The sequence below is a fragment of the Amia ocellicauda genome, chromosome 3, assembly GCF_036373705.1.
Source record: "Amia ocellicauda isolate fAmiCal2 chromosome 3, fAmiCal2.hap1, whole genome shotgun sequence".
In the NCBI taxonomy this organism is placed as follows: Eukaryota; Metazoa; Chordata; class Actinopteri; order Amiiformes; family Amiidae; genus Amia; species Amia ocellicauda.
This window is the reverse complement of record NC_089852.1, coordinates 10,983,654-11,003,766: the sequence shown is the minus strand read 5'-3', so window position 1 is coordinate 11,003,766 and position 20,113 is coordinate 10,983,654. Positions and strand designations below refer to the sequence as shown.

General features: G+C 40.0%; 1 protein-coding gene across 1 annotated transcript in view; it reads left to right on the top strand.

Annotated features, from left to right (window-relative positions):
* Positions 1 to 19,885, top strand: part of mst1rb (macrophage stimulating 1 receptor b) — a 33,296-nt gene extending 13,411 nt beyond the window's left edge. Inside the window, exons 3-21 of the mRNA XM_066698131.1 lie at positions 67 to 240; positions 825 to 947; positions 1,250 to 1,420; positions 1,526 to 1,686; positions 2,078 to 2,213; positions 2,844 to 2,980; positions 3,729 to 3,908; positions 5,460 to 5,562; positions 8,791 to 9,012; positions 9,287 to 9,433; positions 9,637 to 9,793; positions 10,068 to 10,166; positions 10,389 to 10,598; positions 11,046 to 11,126; positions 13,385 to 13,566; positions 13,710 to 13,819; positions 14,223 to 14,388; positions 15,098 to 15,234; positions 17,662 to 19,885. Of these exons, the coding sequence (XP_066554228.1) occupies positions 67 to 240; positions 825 to 947; positions 1,250 to 1,420; positions 1,526 to 1,686; positions 2,078 to 2,213; positions 2,844 to 2,980; positions 3,729 to 3,908; positions 5,460 to 5,562; positions 8,791 to 9,012; positions 9,287 to 9,433; positions 9,637 to 9,793; positions 10,068 to 10,166; positions 10,389 to 10,598; positions 11,046 to 11,126; positions 13,385 to 13,566; positions 13,710 to 13,819; positions 14,223 to 14,388; positions 15,098 to 15,234; positions 17,662 to 17,872 (2,907 nt within the window). The 3' untranslated portion in view covers positions 17,873 to 19,885. The remainder of the gene's footprint in view (positions 1 to 66; positions 241 to 824; positions 948 to 1,249; positions 1,421 to 1,525; positions 1,687 to 2,077; positions 2,214 to 2,843; positions 2,981 to 3,728; positions 3,909 to 5,459; positions 5,563 to 8,790; positions 9,013 to 9,286; positions 9,434 to 9,636; positions 9,794 to 10,067; positions 10,167 to 10,388; positions 10,599 to 11,045; positions 11,127 to 13,384; positions 13,567 to 13,709; positions 13,820 to 14,222; positions 14,389 to 15,097; positions 15,235 to 17,661) is intronic.
* The last annotated feature ends 228 nt before the right edge of the window (positions 19,886 to 20,113 follow it).

Here is a 20,113-nt window from a genome sequence, read left to right as displayed (position 1 = left end):
TATAATAGTCATAGTTATGTGTCTGCCTGTTGTGTGTCTTAGTCCTTCCTTCATTTGTGTCATCAGATGGATAACGAAATGAGCTGCATGGACCAGCCCACTATGGTGTCCCAGCCCTACTACAGAGTGGACCTCTTCAACGGGAACATGAAGAATGTGCTGCTGACATCTGTCTTGGTCACCCCCATTGACAACAAAACTGTTGCCCACATAGGGACCTCAGATGGAAGACTTCTTCAGGTATAATGATCCCAGGAAGCTGAGGCATTCATTAGTCCATATCCTACCAAGGATGGGCTTTTGTCATCCTTTGGCTTTACATGAACCTCGGTGTGTGTGTAGGGGTTAGTGAAATATTCTCTTCAAAAGTTCTGGGAAGACGTGCTGTGATTTCTCAGTATTGGAGTTGCTTAGTAGACCATTTTTACTTAACTGAAAATCCCAAAGCACTCATAGATTTTGAAAGAAGTAATCCTGTACCTTTTCAAAATGTTCACAGGCTTCCTTTATCATGTTATTTTTTTTTTTCCCTAATGGAAATCATTTGCATGTTTTTTGCATTGTCGCAGGCCAGGTTTACACTAAGTGTATGTAAACTAGACTAATAGACTAAATATGCATACGTATAGATAGAGTACCAAACTGTAAAGATTTCATACCGATTAAAAAAAGCTGTTTCTACAATATCATTTTTACCTGCTACTACAGAATAGCAGCTAAGTTCAGGAGTTTCTCAAGATCCATATTAAAATCAATATTTGTGACTAATAATATTTATTGAATACACATTGTTAACCAATGTGTCTGTTTTGATTGTTTTACAGTTTGTCTTAAGAAGATCAAGTCCAATTATCTTTGCAAATTATTCCCTGGCAGAAAACCAACAAGTGTCTTCAATAGCCTCTGAGTATTTAGCAGATTCCTTGCTTTTTGTTGTTGGAAACAAGGTACTTCATCCACTTTAAACTTTTGATCATGCCTATTTTTAATTTTCAATAATTCCATAGAATGTAAAGGTCATGATCCAAATTAAGTGTAGCCTATATTTTTTTAACTTGCACTCATCATTGGTGATAACTGCTAAACTGTAGCCATTGACAAGCCATATTACTGATTTATCTCAATCATACAAATAACACCACCCCCCCCCACACACACACTCCCAACCTGGCTCCTAATTATTGTTGTTCAACTAAAACAGTAGTAATTGTGGTGGGTCCTTGACTCCAGTCTACCTTGTGACTGACAGGTAATCAAGGTGCCCAAGAAAGGACCGGGCTGCCGCCACTTTCTGAATTGCAACACGTGCCTCACGGCCCCAGAGTTCATGAGCTGTGGTTGGTGTGATGGGGTCTGCACCTGGAAGCATGAGTGCTCCACCATGTGGAGGGATGAATCCTGTCCACCTGTCATCACTCAGGTATGACTGGAAACTGTGGATGAACCCTAGTTTCAAACATGCAGTATTCGCTTCGTTCTCACAGATTCAACTCCTTGGTTGTCTTGATTTCTCTCGTTGTTGCAGTTCTTCCCAAAGATGGCTCCCCCTGATGGCAAGACTGAGCTGAGACTGTGCGGCTGGGATTTCCAGTCCCCTCAGCGTCGTGCTATAAAGCCAGAAACTCACCTGGTGCGAGTGGGAGAGACGGTCTGCGAAGTGGTGCCGGCCAAGAGCAACAGCTCACAGTGAGTCTTTAGGGCTGAATGAAGCAAGGGACCTGCATTTATTTAAAAAACAGGGATAGAGTGATGGTTTGCATCTAGGATGGGGTAGTTTGTGTAATTATACAGGGATCAATAGTTGAACTACTACTCTTTCATATCTACATCAATATTCTGTCCTCCAGTGTCATCCCAAATCTATGAGTGGGCTAGCTGACACAGAAAGAAAAGAAAAGTGAATGTAAATTAAGTTGTACATGAAGACCATAAAAATGTTATAAATACCAAATTGGTGGTACATGAACCACATGTAACCTTGAATTTGGTAGTGTTCACCCAATGATATTGTGATGCAACAGTGGAAGTGGATTTATCACAAGAGGGATCATCTGTCAGTTTTCTTTTGCTTTCCTAGGCTGATCTGCAGGCTTCAAACTGGAGCCACTGAGCTCTTTCAGCCTCTCCAGATCACTGTGGAGGTACACGAAGGGAAAGTTGAAGGTCCATATTCTATTGAGGGGAAGGCCCAAATCGATGGATTCACATTTGTGGTAATATTTAAGGCTTGCCTTTATTTTTGTGGTTTGAAGAGCAAATAACAGCACTCTAAACCAGTGCCACTTCTGATTTAATCAGACAAAGAAAAATTGTGCAACTCTGAAATATATTACTAAAATCACCTAAAGTACCATTAGTGCCATAAAGTGCAAATAAAGACCCAGTAAATGTTAGTAAGTCAACATCATAACTCTTTATTTTAAATTAAATTATTAAAGTCAAATCACAATCTATAAATTGCCACCATTTAGAGATAGGGTAGTTTAAAACACTGATGTCATCAGATGGAATATATTTCTCCTAATGTTTAAGAACCACACACTTTCCTGAAGGCTATTTCTATTTTGAAATGTATTTAAAAACTAACAAAGGAAAATGGTTGCAGTGCTTCAAAATCACAGTGTTTCATATCAGTTCCATCAAGTAACATTTACCCTGTGAAGGACATAATTAGGAATAAGACTCCGATGTAAGAAGTGCCACTGACATGCAAAGTACAGCACTTAGCAAAACTAGCAGGTCATGCCTTATCTTTAAATTATGGTCTGAACAGGCAGTACATATCAGTAGCTCAGTGTTTTCTACTGTATCATGCAAGTTTATGGCTGGTCCTCTTTGTCCAGGTACCCAATATCACTGAGATCCTGCCAGACTTTGGACCCATAGTAGGCGGAACCAAGATCACTGTTACTGGGCCTTACCTGAACACAGGAAATCAGAGAAATGTCACCCTGGATGGGATCAAATGTAAAATCATAAGGTAAGGCCACTGACACTATGATAAAGCATCTGTACAGTGGATTTATGGGTGTTTGTGGCCAATATCGTAGGCCAGCATTTTTCTCAATAGAACCCATGTTTACGAGAGCTTCTACCCTATGTACATCTTATTCCTATAATCATTTAAAAGTACACTCAGTCTCTGGCTTAGTTGTTGTTCATCCAGTTACCTATTTGTCCTTAGTGTTTTTCATTTAGGATTAACTCTGCATAGTGATTTGAAATATTTACACCAGGGAAGATCGGAAAATGTCTTTAACTCTTAAAATACTATGTACAACACTTTACTAATTTTCTTTCTAAATAATGGTTTTTGGTCTTGTATTTATTTAGATAGTGAGCATTTTGTATATTCTCGAGAGGATCACATTATAAATGGCTTTGACAATTTGTACAAATTGGAGTTTCTGTTAATATATATTGTGACACTGTGGGGGGTCTCTAGCACTCCTCCTTGCCTCTGCTCAACAGGAAGTCTTGTTGTTTCCTGTTTTATCGAGGTGGGATTTATCTCTTGGCTGGAGCAGGTCAGGTGCTTCGCTCATTAATTTACCTCCCCCTGGCTCTGGGGAGGAGCATATCATGAATATGATATTAATAATAAAACCACAAAATAAATGGTTTTGGTAGTTACAAAAATAAAATAAAATTGAAAATTAAGTTGTTAAAATTAAGTTACATGGATTTAAAATATTCCAAAACGTTTCTGTTTTGTTGGTCTGTTTCAGTGTTTTACCTACAGAAGTGAACAGCTCTGCAATTGTCTGCGTGTCACCCCCTGTTTCCAATGTGAAAAGTGCTAATCTGGAGGTGAGGATCGATGAATCTCAGGTGCCTACCATCAAGGACTTCCACTATAAAAAAACTCCGACCATAACTGAAGTGCTTCCAGACTGCAGCTTTGACAAGTACGTTTCTTGCTGCTTGTTTTCAGCCCAAGAACTAGCAGGTGTGTTTAGTCAAGGATGTTGACACTAACGTTTGCTTGGCTTCAGCAAATGGAGTACCCCAATAAAAGCACAGCCCACAGTGCTATCAAGATCATTGTGGTTTATTCATTGTATTGTATAGTATTGGTTTAAAAGCAACAATGTTTTGAATAACCGCTTATGTTTTTTTCAGAGTCCTGCATGCTATTAGACAAGGGAGTCGTATGCAATAGGACAGTGTTTTTATATCCAGTCACCTGACAGTGTCTCATGTTTTTTTGTTGCAAATTAGTTATTTTCCTATGTCTAATGAAACCCATAATTTAACTATTTTCTTAGATTCTTTTTGACAATTTTCTACGCTCAGTGCTTACTTTCAGACACCCCATGTTGTATGATTGTGGCTGCAAAACAGGACTCTGTTTAGTCTATCCTCCGCTTAATACATTCTTACTCCACTATATGACTGTCTAAACAAATCCTAATACATTACCCATGAATGATGTATGCAACCAGGGAATTACGCAGTATTAAACATTCCTGTTTTAAGAAGTACTTAATCAATCAAATGGTTGAATTAATGTTCAGTTAGCTACAGTAATAAACAGCTTATTTGCAATGAAAACCTGAAGACAATGGGTGTGTCTACAATCATGATTGGAAACAGTAGAGAGTAGGGAGTGACCATTTACTGATGTTTTTTTTCATACTAGTTGTTGCCAAGCAGGGACACAGCTCCTATTGTATATGCTATCAGGAACCGTAGAAGTGTTTGTTGAAGTTTAAAGTACGGCAAGATTAATGGCACATTTGGAACATTTCATCTTTTTAACCTTATTAAGTACTACAGTCTCCCCCTAACCCCTCCCATTTTTCTAATGATTAATATCATTACCTGAATTGTGAGTTTAGGTAATTCACTTTTTTGATGTTATGGTTTTTGCCCTTTTCAGTTTGGTTTTATTTTGTCATCTGTTGTAACTGAATACAAATATATACAGAAGTAGACACTAAGTAACTAAATAGAAATTCTCATAAAGAGCAAGCAGCAAAGTTGTGAAATATATTACGTTATACACAACCACATGTTTCTGCAACTGTTTATGTAATGTGCTTGTATTGTTTTTGTAGTCCTGTCTTAAATCCTGACAAGTTCTTTACATTAATTAGTCCACCACAGCCACATTCAGGTTTTAAGCTTGTTTGGTGCTGTCTATCTGACATCTCTGGAAACTGCAAGAGAATCACCTACTGAGAACCTACATGCAGTTAAAAACACCCTTATTTGGCAATTATCCCACAGCTGTAGGTGACAGACAGACAGCAGCCTCAATTACACACCCCTGCACTGAACATAAGTCTAGATTCCTTGACGTTTAAACTTAACAAATCAGACACTTTGCCTGCCTTGCTTTAAAGATTTACAGGGCTTTTTCTAATTTTATTCATAATGCAAATGTTTTTGTTTTTTATGAACAATGAGTTCTGTTTAGCAGTTTCAGCATTTCTCTCTTATCCTTCATAATACAGAGGGTCAAACATAATTATCAAAGGCACTGATCTGGATTCCGTCTACAAGACTGTCATAATCTTTGAGCCCAGTGACAAGACTGACAACAGCCTAAAGACTACGGTAATCTCAGGATACATTTATCCAAAATGTGCATTTATCTATCATCCCATACTGCATAATGTTAATATTAACACTCTGTATTATTAATCCAGAATCACATAGTGTCATTTGTAGATGGCATGTATTAATCCATCAAGTTTTCTTTTCTTTTTTTTGGCAAGGACAGACTGTGCTTTCTCTCTTACCTTCATTATTACATTATTTCATGCAGGGTTTATCATTCAATTTCAGAGGCAAGTTGTATAAACAAATATGGCAGCACAGGAAGTGAAAATGGTACAAAACAGTTGCAGCTGTTAATAATCAGCTGTCTAAGCAGATAAAGGTGTGAAGTAAACTCAATAAAGCTCTCAAAACTAAATACTTGCATGCAGCTGTTACTCCTGCCATTGTATACAATTTGTCATGTGTGTTCTCACATTGCTGCCATTCTGATTTCATTCTCTAACCTTGGAGAGAAAGAGATGTATAGATATACTGTACTGTGTAAAAGTTTTAGGCAGGTGTGAAAAAATGCTGTAAAGTAAGAATGCTGTCAAAAATAGACATGCTAATAGATTATATTTATCAAGTAACAACATGCAAAGTGAAAACTCTACATCAAATCCATATTTGGTGTGACCACCCTTTGCCTTCAAAACAGCATCAATTCTTTTAGGTATACTTGCACAGGTTTTGAAGGAACTTGGCAGGTAGGTTGGCCCAAAGACCTTGGAGAACTAACCACAGTTCTTCTGTGGATTTAGGCAGCCTCAGTTGCTTCTCTCTCTTCATGTAATCCCAGACAGAGTCGATGTTGAGATCAGGGCTCTGTAGGGGCCATACTATCACTTTCAGGACTCCTTGTTCTTCTTTATGCTGAAGATAGTTCTTAATGTCTTTCGGCATTGTCATGCTGCAGAATAAATGTGGGGCCAATCAGATGCCTCCCTGATGGTATTGCATGATGGATAAGTATCTGCCTGTACTTCTCAGCATTGAGGAGACCATTCATTCTGACCAAATCCCCAACTCCATTTGCAGAAATGCAGCCCCAAACTTGCAAGGAACCTCCACCATGCTTCACTGTTGCCTGCAGACACTCATTCGTGTACCGCTCTCCAGCACTTCGGCGAACAAACTGCGTTCTGCTACAGCCAAATATTTCAAATTTTGACTCATCAGTCCAGAGCACCAGCTGCCATTTCTCTGCACCCCAGTTCCTGTTTTTTTGTGCATAGTTGAGTCGCTTGGCCTTGTTGCCACGTCGAAGGTATGGCTTTTTGGCTGCTAGTCTTCCATGAAGGCCACTTCTGACCACACTTCTCCGGACAGTAGATGGGTGTACCAGGGTCCCACTGTTTTCTGCCAATTCTGAGCAAATGGCACTGCTGGAAGTAATCATGATGTGTCTTTCATCTGCTGCAGTAAGTTTCCTTGGACGACCACTGCGTTTACGGTCCTCAACGTTGCCCTTTTCTTTGTGCTTCTTCAAAAGAGCTTGGACAGCACATCTGGAAACCCCTGTGTGCCTTGAAATTTCTGCCTGGGAGAGACCTTGCTGATGCAGTAGAACTTAGAGCCCTGCATTTCAGCCTGAGCCCGACGGGCCCCGACTTATTTACACCCCTCGGGCCGGGCTTCGGGCCAATTTTCACGCCATAGTTCACACGCGGGCCGGGCATTGGGCCTGTTTTAGGCTCCTCCTCCTTTTTATATTTTAGACATTAATTAATTAAAAGAAACTATGAGAAGTTGATGATGGTTAAACAAACCTAGAAAGACATTTTATAACCTATCACACTGACACGCATGACACGAGAGCATGCTACCGTGCCTGTGCAGACCGGCTCGCACGGTGTTAGTGTCCCCGTCCCCGTTTTTCCGCATGCCGTTGTGAGCAGCAGAGCAGTCTGGTCAGCTTGTCAAAAATGCCTTTTTACTGTGGTAGTGATAATAAACATTTAAACTAACATTGTGTGATATGCTTGAAGTGTTTTATATCTATGGATTTTATTGTAGGAAAATCAAGTGTTGATTTGAGAGGCTGAATTGATCAAACGTGATCAACTCACTGTCAGCCGCTGGCCGCTTGGTTGTCACTTTAAAAAACAAAAACTTTAATTTAACAAACAAAAAATGTTCCAAACATTTTTCTAAATTAACTTAATAAAGAAACGAAAATAAATAACTACTTTGCCATTAAAAACAAAACTGAATTGTTTTAATGGCTGCAACAGTAGTATAGGCTGTGTAATGGAAAAAAAAAAAAAAAAAAACATGGGCTCCAGTCGGACTCGGGCCGAGATTGTGATCAGCTGTCGGACAAGGGCCAAGCTGGGGCCTGAGCGTCTCGGGCCAGGGCCGGGCTAGGGCCTATATTTGAGGCCCGTGCAGGGCTTTAGTAGAACTACTTTGTGTCTTGTTGCTGTGCTCAGTCTTGCCCTGGTGTATGACTTTTGACAGTAAACTGTCTTCAGCAACCTCACCTTGTTAGCTGAGTTTGGCTGTTCTTTACCCAGTTTTATTCCTCCTACACAGCTGTTTCTGTTTCCGTTAATGATTGTGTTTCAACCTACATATTGAATTGATGATCGTTAGCACCTGTTTGGTATAATTGTTTAATCATACACCTGATTATATGCCTACAAAATCACTGACTTTGTGAAAGTACCTAGAAGAACTGATGCTGTTTTGAAGGCAAAGGGTGGTCACACCAAATATGTATTTTGTTGATAAATAAAATTTATAAATAAATATAATCTATTAACATTTTTGACAGCATTCTTACTTTACAGCATTTTTTCACACCTGCCTAAAACTTTTACTCGGTACTGTGTATAGATATAGATTTTTTTCTCAACTTCTACTGTATTTAATATCATTTAGTTGCACCTTCTATTTAACTCCATGAGATGCCCTGCAATTCATAAGTGTGTGAACTAGCTACAGAGCTGATAATTTTTCTTGCAACTAGCGTTCATTGTTTGTTTAAAGAAAATATAAATGTATATAAAATATTTATCACATTAATCTTAAACTCAAATGGCAATGATGCTGTCAAAATACTTGGAGAGTGTTAAAATTCATTGCTTGCTGATTTAGAAACTTGAAAAGTCAGCAACACATTAAGCTATCTATGACATGTAAAACAAGATAATAAGTAGTATAGTAAGCTGTCCAACATTGGTAATTACTTGTGTGATACTTTAAGTGAGTGAAGAAGGGTTTGTCCTGACTTTCATACAGGTGTGCGCTACTGCATCGAGCCCCATGCAGATGGTGTGTAATACCCCCTCTTTAACAATCAGAGAGGATTCGGAGGAGGGGGTGCTGTCTTTTAATATGGATGGAGCTGTTGGGTTGTGGAAGAAGGAGTTTATATACCACCCTGCCACAGAGGTCATCCCCTTTGAACAGGAAGGCAATGTCCTGCGTTTGCATCCTGGTCAAGATGAGGTGTCATTACATGTAAGTAAACTGAAGAATTGTGCTTCACTGTAGGCACCTGGAGGGCATTCTGCAAAGCCCAATATAAGGAAGAATAAGTTCATTGTTGAATTAGGGAACAGAATTGTCAATGCAATATTCTGTTGGATGAGCAAATTGTTTATGATCAGTACTTTTTTTTTTATTAAGGTAGATATTAGAAAAAGTAATTCTAAACTGCAACTGCCCTAAAATGCAGTAAACGCAACCAAAGATGACAAGCGTGAAAGTTTCAAAAACTCATGTTGTTTTTCAGCACAAGAAGCTGAACTTGGTCAGCGAATGTATGAAAATTGTAATGACGGTGGGAGGAGTAGATTGCAATGCTAAAGTCCTGGACAATGAAATCACCTGCAGAATTCCCAAGAACGTCACCATCACCAGTGAAGGGTTACCAGTGAAGGTGAGGTTATATTCAAATGCTTCACAACATCTCCTTGCAATTGAGATCTGAGAGAGATCCTCTGTGGGAGAAGCAGAAACCACAGTGAAGAATCAGTAAGAAGAAATGCACACGTTTGTATACAACAAGTAGGAAATTAATGAACAAAATAATTAAAAAAACATTGATGAAGATCATCCATTTCAATTATCTGTTTTCCTCAGATCTACATCAATGGCAAGCTGCAGGACCTGGGGAAAGTGGTGATTGTCAATCAGAATCAGCCTGTGCTGGGCATTGCGCTGGGCATCATCATGGCTCTGGTGGTTGGGGCTGTACTTGCCTTCCTGGTGATGAAACACTTAAGAAAGAAGAAGAAAGGTAAAATATGTAATTTTTGTTAGTTTGTTAGTTTTTTATGTTAATATTTAAGGAGAGTTGATCTTTTCTCTAAGAATTCGACACACCTGCTGATTATAATTTACAAAGCAGGGGGGTTTTGTACATAGACAAACTAAATGGTGTAATACATTTATATTTGTGGTTTACTGGAGAGCTGTATTAATGTGGTAAATGGGTTGTTTTGTCTCACCATTGATCTTAATTGTTTTTTTGGGTGTGGTGGTTTGTTTGTTTTTGTTCTTTCATTTTGCAGTACCAAAAGCAGAGTTGCGCTTGTCTCACATTCGCAGCACTAATCACAACAGAACAGGCAGTCAGTTGGACCTCTCTCCAATGGGTGATTACAGGGAAGGTAAGGTTTATTGCTGTACTTCTAATCATGTTTTTTCTTTCCATTAAAAAACATTTATGTTATGTGGCCATATGAGGTCATGGTGATCTTTGAGAAAAACTGTTCTGAGGAAAGTTGCATATGGCTAACCAGTTCAAAAGTGACCATCATATTTTTCTTCATACTGTATGTTTTTTTTATGGTCACAGTACAGCTGACCCTGCACATGTGTCTGCATTGTAGCTCCGGACTTTGTCCTCAACCCCAGTGCAGGGTCAGTGGTGTTCCCAGGCCTGGTCTACACTGCCAACTTTGATGCCAGCCTGATGCCCCTCATGCCCAATGAGAAGATCTCCATCAGCAGTTTCCGGCCAGAGCTCTTGGAAGAGGTGAAAGATGTGCTGATCCCACCTGAGATGCTCAATGTGCACCGGGACCAAATCATTGGAAAGGGTGCGCTCTCATTGTTTTAAGTTAATACTTTGAAAATAAATGTTATCAAAATAATTTAGGAGAATCAAAGGGTTTAAACCTTCAGTACAATTTGTTGACATTGTCTAATGCTGCGCTATATGTGTTGTCAGTTTTTTTTCTTTCCCATTTGTTTTGAAAGCTGTCTTTATTCCTTCAGGATAAATTTGTGCGATTTAAACTGGTCCGATTAAAATCAGCTGTACTGTTTACATTCTGAATAAGATGTCATTGGCTTTTAAAATGTATGAATTACTGAAAGTCTTTGTAATGTGTATACATCATAAGATACTGCATTATCGGATATCCATGACATACATATTATTGGGTTAATAATAAAAGATTGTTGCTCTGTGCGAGAGTTGATAAACGTACGCGGATCTTGTGTTTTAGCGGACATCTGCAATAATTTTCCTGTCTTCTCTTCAGGCCATTTTGGGACAGTTTACCATGGCTATTTAACGGACCCCAAGAATAGAGAAATCCATTGTGCTGTTAAGTCACTGAACAGTGAGTCCATCTGCTTTTTCATATTTATATCCTTTGAGTGCCGAGGAGCTTTAACTTTGCTGACATATAGCCAGTATATTGTATAAACACGTCAGATTGTAGTGATCTGGGGAGCATCTTGGGACAGATGAATAATTGGAAGCAATATTTTTGGATTGAGAGCAAAGTAAGCAAGATACAACTTTATTAAGGGCATAAGACATTGATTTATGTAGTATAATAAATGGGATTGATAATGGCAGTAAATTAAGGGCAGTACAGCTTACTACATGCAAGAAACTCATATCCATTTTTGAGAACCTAATTGCCCGGAACTTTACTTTCACAGGTGAATAATTAGGTACAAGTACTAAATTTTCAAAGCCCAATGCTTTATAGCTAGTGGATGTTAATGAATTTATATAGACTCTTCATCTTAAATAATGTTATGTATAGCTTTTTATGGAGTGACATGCAAAAGTTTATACAGTGAGGGAAAAAAGTATTTGATCCCCTGCTGATTTTGTACGTTTGCCCACTGACAACGAAATGATCAGTCTATAATTTTGATGGTAGGTGTATTTTAAGACAGAATAACAACAAAAAAATCCAGAAAAATGCATTTCAAAAAAGTTATAAATTGATTTGCATGTTAATGAGGGAAATAAGTATTTGATCCCCTATCAATCAGCAAGATTTCTGGCTCCCAGGTGTCTTTTATACAGGTAACGAGCTGAGATTAGGAGCATTCTCTTAAAGGGAGTGCTCCTAATTTCAGCTCGTTACCTGTATAAAAGACACCTGTCCACAGAAGCAATCAATCAATCAGATTCCAACTCTCCACCATGGCCAAGACCAAAGAGCTGTCCAAAGATGTCAGGGACAAGATTGTAGACCTACACAAGGCTGGAATGGGCTACAAGACCATCGCCAAGCAGCTTGGTGAGAAGGTGACAACAGTTGGTGTGATTATTCACAAATGGAAGAAACACAAAATAACTGTCAGTCTCCCTCAGTCTGGGGCACCATGCAAGGTCTCACCTCGTGGAGTTTCAATGATCATGAGAACAGTGAGGAATCAGCCCAGAACTACATGGGAGGATCTTGTTAATGATTTCAAGGCAGCTGGGACCATAGTCACCAAGAAAACAATTGGTAACACACTACGCCGTGAAGAACTGAAATCCTGCAGCGCCCGCAAGGTCCCCCTGCTCAAGAAAGCACATGTACAGGCCCGTATGAAGTTTGCCAGTGAACATCTGAATGATTCAGAGGAGAACTGGGTGAAAGTGTTGTGGTCAGATGAGACCAAAATCGAGCTCTTTGGCATCAACTCAACTGGGCGTGTTTGGAGGAGGAGGAATGCTGCCTATGTCAAACATAGAGGTGGAAACATTATGCTTTGGGGGTGTTTTTCTGCTAAGGGGACAGGACAACTGCATCGCATCAAAGGGACGATGGACGGGGACATGTACCGTCAAATCTTGGGTGAGAACCTCCTTCCCTCAGCCAGGGCATTGAAAATGGGTCGTGGATGGGTATTCCAGCATGACAATGACCCAAAACACACACACAAGAAGAAGCACATTAAGGTCCTGGAGTGGCCTAGCCAGTCTCCAGACCTTAATCCCATAGAAAATCTGTGGAGGGAGCTGAAGGTTCGAGTTGCCAAACGTCAGCCTCGAAACCTTAGTGACTTGGAGAGGATCTGCAAAGAGGAGTGGGACAAAATCCCTCTTGAGATGTGTGCAAACCTGGTGGCCAACTAAAAGGAACGTCTGACCTCTGTGATTGCCAACAAGGGTTTTGCCACCAAGTACTAAGTCGAAGGGGTCAAATACTTATTTCCCTCATTAACATGCAAATCAATTAATAACTTTTTTGAAATGCATTTTTCTGGATTTTTTTGTTGTTATTCTGTCTCTCACTGTTAAAGTACACCTACCATTAAAATTATAGACTCATCATTTCTTTGTCAGTGGACTCATGACTGGAAGGTTGTTCAAATCCTGGGTGGGGCAGTGCTGTTGTACCCTTGAGTAAGGTACTTCACTTGCTCCAGTAAAATGCCCAGCTGTATAAATGGGTACAAAATGTAAGTCGCCCTGGATAAGAGCGTCAGCTAAATGACAAAAATAATAATGCGTGTCAGCGCATCTGCGGACCTCTGCGGGCTACGCTTACACACAAACTCCTGCTCTGTGTTTCTACACAGAGACGCATACGTGTACTTACAAAGAAATATAAATCGGCCTTAAGCAGTGAAGCTGTTGTTGCAGGGATCACTGACGTGGAGGAGGTGGAGCAGTTTCTGAAGGAAGGCATCCTGATGAAGGGCTTCCACCACTGCAATGTCCTCTCCCTGCTGGGCATTCTGCTGCCTCACGAGGGACTGCCCCTGGTGGTGCTGCCTTACATGAAGCACGGGGACCTGCGCCACTTCATCCGCTCCGAGCAGAGGGTGAGCACGGCAGGGACGCACCAAGGGCATTTTTTTCTTATGTTGAAAAATAAGAGGTGAACTTGTGGTTTTCAACAATCTATAATTTTCTTTCTGAATGGCAGTCTCTAAGCTCTCCTCTCATGCCCTGTCTGCCCTCCCAGAATCCCACAGTGAAGGACCTGATTGGCTTTGGACTGCAGGTTGCCAAGGGGATGGAGTACTTGGCACAGAAGAAGTTTGTTCACCGAGACTTGGCCGCGCGGAACTGCATGTGAGTTAATTCTTTCCTGATAGAAAACAATTAACGGTCTCCCCCTACAAGGCACCAGCTCACCTTTACTGAGGTGGAGCCCTGCTGTTGGTCACAGTGTCGGCTTTGTGGACTGGTCAGCCTTATGCATAGAAATGTATTCTGAAGGAAAGCACCGTTTGTGCATTTACAGAAATACATTTGAAATTGAAATAGACAGGGAGTGATTTTGATATACTGTAATCTTACTTCAGGTCATACAACATGAAGTGCTAACAAACTGACTGAAATCACCTCTTCACTACACTTTTATTTCTCTGTGCAAAGCTGTTATAAGTGGAATTAATTTACTATAAATATGTATGATCATCCTTCTGATTGCGGTATCAAAATGGCCAACTCTAATCACCAATTGATTGGACAGGCTGGACGAGTCCTACACTGTAAAGGTGGCTGATTTTGGCATGGCAAGAGATGTCTTTGATAAGGAATACTACAGCGTTCAAGACCACAGGAAAGCCAAGCTGCCAGTGAAGTGGATGGCAATCGAGAGCCTGCAGACGCAGAAATTCACCACCAAGTCTGACGTGGTAAGAACAGGGATTATTTGACATTTCAGTATTAAATGGGGACCTTTCTATAACAATCAATTTTCTCACAACTGCTTTGCCTTAAGAAAAGGTACTCTGCCCAGCTGCAGACACACTTTCCATTCTGAAGAGGGCGCTGTATCACTTTTAATGTTAACATGGTAAATTGACTTGTCTCTGTACCATGCTATATAGATTATATGCACCTCAGATTTACATCCTGTAAATTGTAATTACAGTTCACACTCCCGCAGGATTTACCAATATACCAAAGTTTATATATCAGGAACACAGCTCCTACTGAAAAACCTGGGCCGGCACAGGATGTTTTTATTGCTCCTTCTTCACTTCTAATAACCATCAAACCTTAAAATGTTAATCAATAATTAAGAAGATAATAGTTATCAGTAACAGATTTTTTTTTCTCTTTGAGTTGTCAAAGGCTGATTAATTTCAGTTGTGTAGGGGCTTGATTCCCTATTAACACAAATTGGGCTGATATGGCTTTCCAACTGCAAAGTTTCTGTATACATTTCTGGGGTAAATTCACTTTTGTTGGAGTCCCACGTGAAGGAGGACAAAAGTTATTTCACACAATTTCACACACTCGCATACACACACACACACACACACACACAAACACACACACGTAACCAGTGTGAATAGGGAAGTTGCTCCATATGTCAATCTGCTGCTCTTCTCTGTGTAGTGGTCCTTTGGTGTTCTGATGTGGGAGATGCTGACGAGAGGAGCGAGTCCCTACCCTGAGGTAGACCCCTACGACATCACTCACTACCTCCTGAAGGGCCGCAGACTGCCACAGCCTCAGTACTGCCCAGATCCACTGTAAGTGTACTCCCAAAATATCTGAGGAAGTTGCTAAACACCATAGGTATCAAGTGGAGATTTTTTTTTTTTTTTTTTTTAAAGTGCATCTGAATGTAGTCAAATCATTTCAGACATTTTTGAAAGTAAACTTTCTCAAGCCTCCCTCACTAATCCTGTTGATTTTTCCTTTTACATATGACATCCTCCTGCTGTGTCCTGCTTTTTCAAAACATTTACCGAATTGCTTATTGAAAGAGGAAAAAGTGTGTTGCAAAATCAGAAAGAAATGGCTAAGCTGCACTTAAGCTGTTCGCCTGAGTTCTAGCTGTCAGGTTTCCGAATGACACCCGGTGTTTTTCCATTTTAACTGAAAGAAATTGCTAACCGTTTATGAAGTGGCTAAAATGGTGCACAAAAGGTCAATTCAATGATCCACTGTATTTCAAAAGCTGCCCAAAGCAGTCTAAACTACATCAATCTCAGTAGCAAAAGTTAATGATCACTTTCTAACATGGAAATAAATAACACCCCTGGAATACTTGAGAGACATGTGTATGGGTTACTCGGGAGACAAATAATCTTCAAAAATGTATTTCATGATCTCACCGTATAGATTCATCATTGTCTCAAACTTTCAAGTGGACATTGGTTTATTATTAAACTTCACAGTATCATGTCAGTGTTCAGGAGCACTGAGATTCTCTTTGGATCTGATGAGTAACACATTTGTATTGGCAGGAAGAGGGGCATACGGTGAATAAACTGAAACACTCAAATGATCCTTTATGTTTCCAACACTTACAGTGAGGGAAAAAAGTATTTGATCCCCTGCTGATTTTGTACATTTGCCCACTGACAAACAAATGATGAGTCTATAATTTTAATGGTAGGTGTATTTTAACAGTGAGAGACAGAATAACAACAAAAAAATCCAGAAAAATGCATTTCAAAAAAGTTATAAATTGATTTGCATGTTAATGAGGGAAATAAGTATTTGACCCCTTCGACTTAGTACTTGGTGGCAAAACCCTTGTTGGCAATCACAGAGGTCAGACGTTTCTTGTAGTTGGCCACCAGGTTTGCACACATCTCAGGAGGGATTTTGTCCCACTCCTCTTTGCAGATCCTCTCCAAGTCATTAAGGTTTCGAGGCTGACGTTTGGCAACTCGAACCTTCAGCTCCCTCCACAGATTTTCTATGGGATTAAGGTCTGGAGACTGGCTAGGCCACTCCAGGACCTTAATGTGCTTCTTCATGAGCCACTCCTTTGTTGCCTTGGCTGTGTGTTTTGGGTCATTGTCATGTTGGAATACCCATCCACGACCCATTTTCAGTGCCCTGGCTGAGGGAAGGAGGTTCTCACCCAAGATTTGACGGTACATGGCCCCGTCCATCGTCCCTTTGATGTGATGCAGTTGTCCTGTCCCCTTAGCAGAAAAACACCCCCAAAGCATAATGTTTCCACCTCCATGTTTGACGGTGGGGATGGTGTTCTTGGGGTCATAGGCAGCATTCCTCCTCCTTCAAACACGGCGAGTTGAGTTGATGCCAAAGAGCTCGATTTTAGTCTCATCTGACCACAACACTTTCACCCAGTTCTCCTCTGAATCATTCAGATGTTCATTGGCAAACTTCAGACGGGCCTGTATATGTGCTTTCTTGAGCAGGGGGACCTTGCGGGCGCAAGATCCTCCCGTGTAGGTCTGGGCTGATTCTTCACCGTTCTCATGATCATTGAAAGTCCACGAGGTGAGATCTTGCATGGAGCCCCAGACTGAGGGAGACTGACAGTTATTTTGTGTTTCTTCCATTTGTGAATAATCACACCAACTGTTGTCACCTCCTCACCAAGCTGCTTGGCGATGGTCTTGTAGACCATTCCAGCCTTGTGTAGGTCTACGATCTTGTCCCTGACATCCTTGGACAGCTCTTTGGTCTTGGCCATGGTGGAGAGTTTGGAATCTGATTGATTGATTGCTTCTGTGGACAGGTGACTAGAGTGCTCCTAATCTCTGCTCGTTACCTGTATGAAAGACACCTGGGAGCCAGAAATCTTGCTGATTGATAGGGGATCAAATGCGTATTTCCCTCATTAACATGCAAATCAATTTATAACTTTTTTGAAATGCGTTTTTCTGGATTTATTTGTTGTTATTCTGTCTCTCACTGTTAAAATACACATACCATTAAAATGATAGACTGATCATTTCTTTGTCAGTGGGCAAACGTACAAAATCAGCAGGGGATCAAATACTTTTTTCCCTCACTGTATACAAGTACTTACCCTAACTGTTCCTCTCATTGTTTCAACATATTGGCAATACAAAAAGAAAACGCCAAAACATAAAAGGTTTGGTGAATATATTGAATTCAATTGTATGTGAAAGCTGTTAATATGTTTGAGTGCAGGAGGATTTATCTAATTTTGCTTCTTGTATCTGTAGGTATACTATCATGCTTCACTGTTGGGACCCAGAGCCCGAAGAGCGGCCCACCTTCGCTAATCTCGTCTGCGATGTGCGGGAGATTCTCTCAGGCCTAGAGGGGGAGCACTATATCAGCCTCAAAGTCACTTATGTGAACCTGGACCAGCCCCGTCCCTACCCTGCCCTCACAGAGTCTGCAGATGAGTGCGACTCTTCTGCCTCGGCGTGACCGTCACACTCCAGCTTTGTGGTAGAGGAGCTTTTAATAGAACTGAAATTCTGACATTAGCTGACAAGAAGGAAGTGAGATCTAAAAACATACACCAGGTTGAAAACTTGTCTGATTAATGGGAAACTGGATCCAAGACTGTGAAGAGGGCGGTGAAGAGTAACATGGAAGATCATGGACCTTATGGACCATCTACGAGAAACTTACACATCATTCCTCCTCAGATTTACTTGATTAAAAATGAATCTGGAATGAATGAAGGATGTCTTAAAATGGATCCCTAGATGGGACAGTAGTAGCAAATTAGTTAGTGCACTAATTTTCCCTCTTCTTCTGTTAGTGGTTCTCCTTAGTGGCTAGCTGCACTCTGTGTCCTGAAAAGACACGACCTGATGTATTTTTGTTTCTCTGTAAGGGAGGGAGATGTTTTCTTGACCAGTTTGAAGAGGATTCTCCTGGGAACTTCTGCTGTTTAAACTAGTGTGTGTGGCAAGAGCTTTGTGTGCATTGTAAATAAGATCAGTTGAATGTTTTGCAAACCTTTATGAATATCTATATATTTGAAATGTTGTGATTGTATGTATATTTTTGATCAAAACAACTTAAACAGCATAGCCTTTTTATTTAAAAAAGTAAAAAAGTTTTTATATGCATTTTCGTTCCACCCAAAAAGATTTAAAAATATATATTTTATTGATCTGACTTGATTATTTATTCATTCATTAGACTGTGTAAGAACCAACAAAATGGATTATCCAGCTAGGCAGATATAATTAAAATGGTATTGGCATTAGAATAGCAAAGTGATAATGGCATGCACTGTACATATTTCATCAACTGAAATGTCACCACTGATTTATTGCTGTTTTCCTCTGTTTTTGGCATAGTTTTATATATTTGAAATGCTGATTAAAAAAAATGTTAAGGGGTAAAAGGGCAAGACATTTCAGATGAAGGCTGTCAAATATCTTGAACAGAAAAAATAATGGTGTACCATTTTAGTGACGAGGATACGCACTATAGATATTCAAGTTTGACGACAGAGAGCTCATTTGCTAGGCATTGACTTCTCAAGGCCTAGGTTTAAATCTGAAGTCTGCAAAAACAAATGGCAAGGATCCTATGTCATCTGTCAGAGACGGAACATACACTATTTTCAGCAACTAGGCATCCGGCCATCTTGTTTGGCAGAAGGGAGATGAAATACAATAGCTGGCGGTTTCTTGACACAACTAATCTCTCGGTGAGTATAGTCCTTCTGGGACAGGACTTAAGCACTCTTGTGTGACAATGATGGGGATTGCTTACCTGCTGTGGACAGTCAGAAGGATTCCTTGTCTCGTGCAGTCTGCCCATCACATTTCCTATGCACTTTACGAAGATTATAGCACATTTCATTATTTGGTATATTTTATATGATGGCACAAAGGTTTTTTTTTTTTTTTTTTTTAAACTCTTGTGACAGCTCTCGCTGTGCAGATGTACAAGAAGCACATTGCTTTTCAGGACTTGTGAACTTGTTATGACTGATCTATTTAAATCTGTATGTTTGAAGCCGCTGCTGTTTTTGCAGCTGCAACAGCATTTGAAATGCCAAGAGCAAGCACAAGATAAAATGTAAAACTGATTCAGTTTGTATTGTTTTCTGCACCCGGTTGGTTCCAGAGGTATGTGTCTCCTTTGGTGTAGTACAGTGGCATCCTAACTCACCCAGGTCTCTTGTGTTTAATTTTTTTTTAAAATTTTAATAACGGCTGCCTTGTCCTCATGCAATCCATTCTTAGCCTACCTGCTGTTGCAAAAGTGTGAAAAAGAAGGAGGAAATATTTAACCATAATCTTAGCTGACAAAACTGTCAAGTCGGTTTCATGAAGCAAGTGTCACTGTAAAGAAACAAACTTGAAAAACAGTTTTCTCGGAACTGAACTGGGATTTATCGTTCTGCATTATGATTTATTTTTATTTTTACACAGGACAATAAATAAATATGGGCATGAAAACCTATTAAATGCACTATTGTGTTAAAGCCTTGTTATGTTTTGGTATCAGGTAGTTCAGTAATGATACACCCACCTTTTCCAATCAAGGTAACACCCCCCCCCTCCGATAGTTCCAGTCGACACCACATCCTATCCCCTCCCCCTGTCTATGCATACAAAGGTAAATAGTTTTTTTTTTTTGGTTGTTCCCTTAAATGTATTGCGACAATTGGTGCATCAACATTACTTGTACTAACAGCAC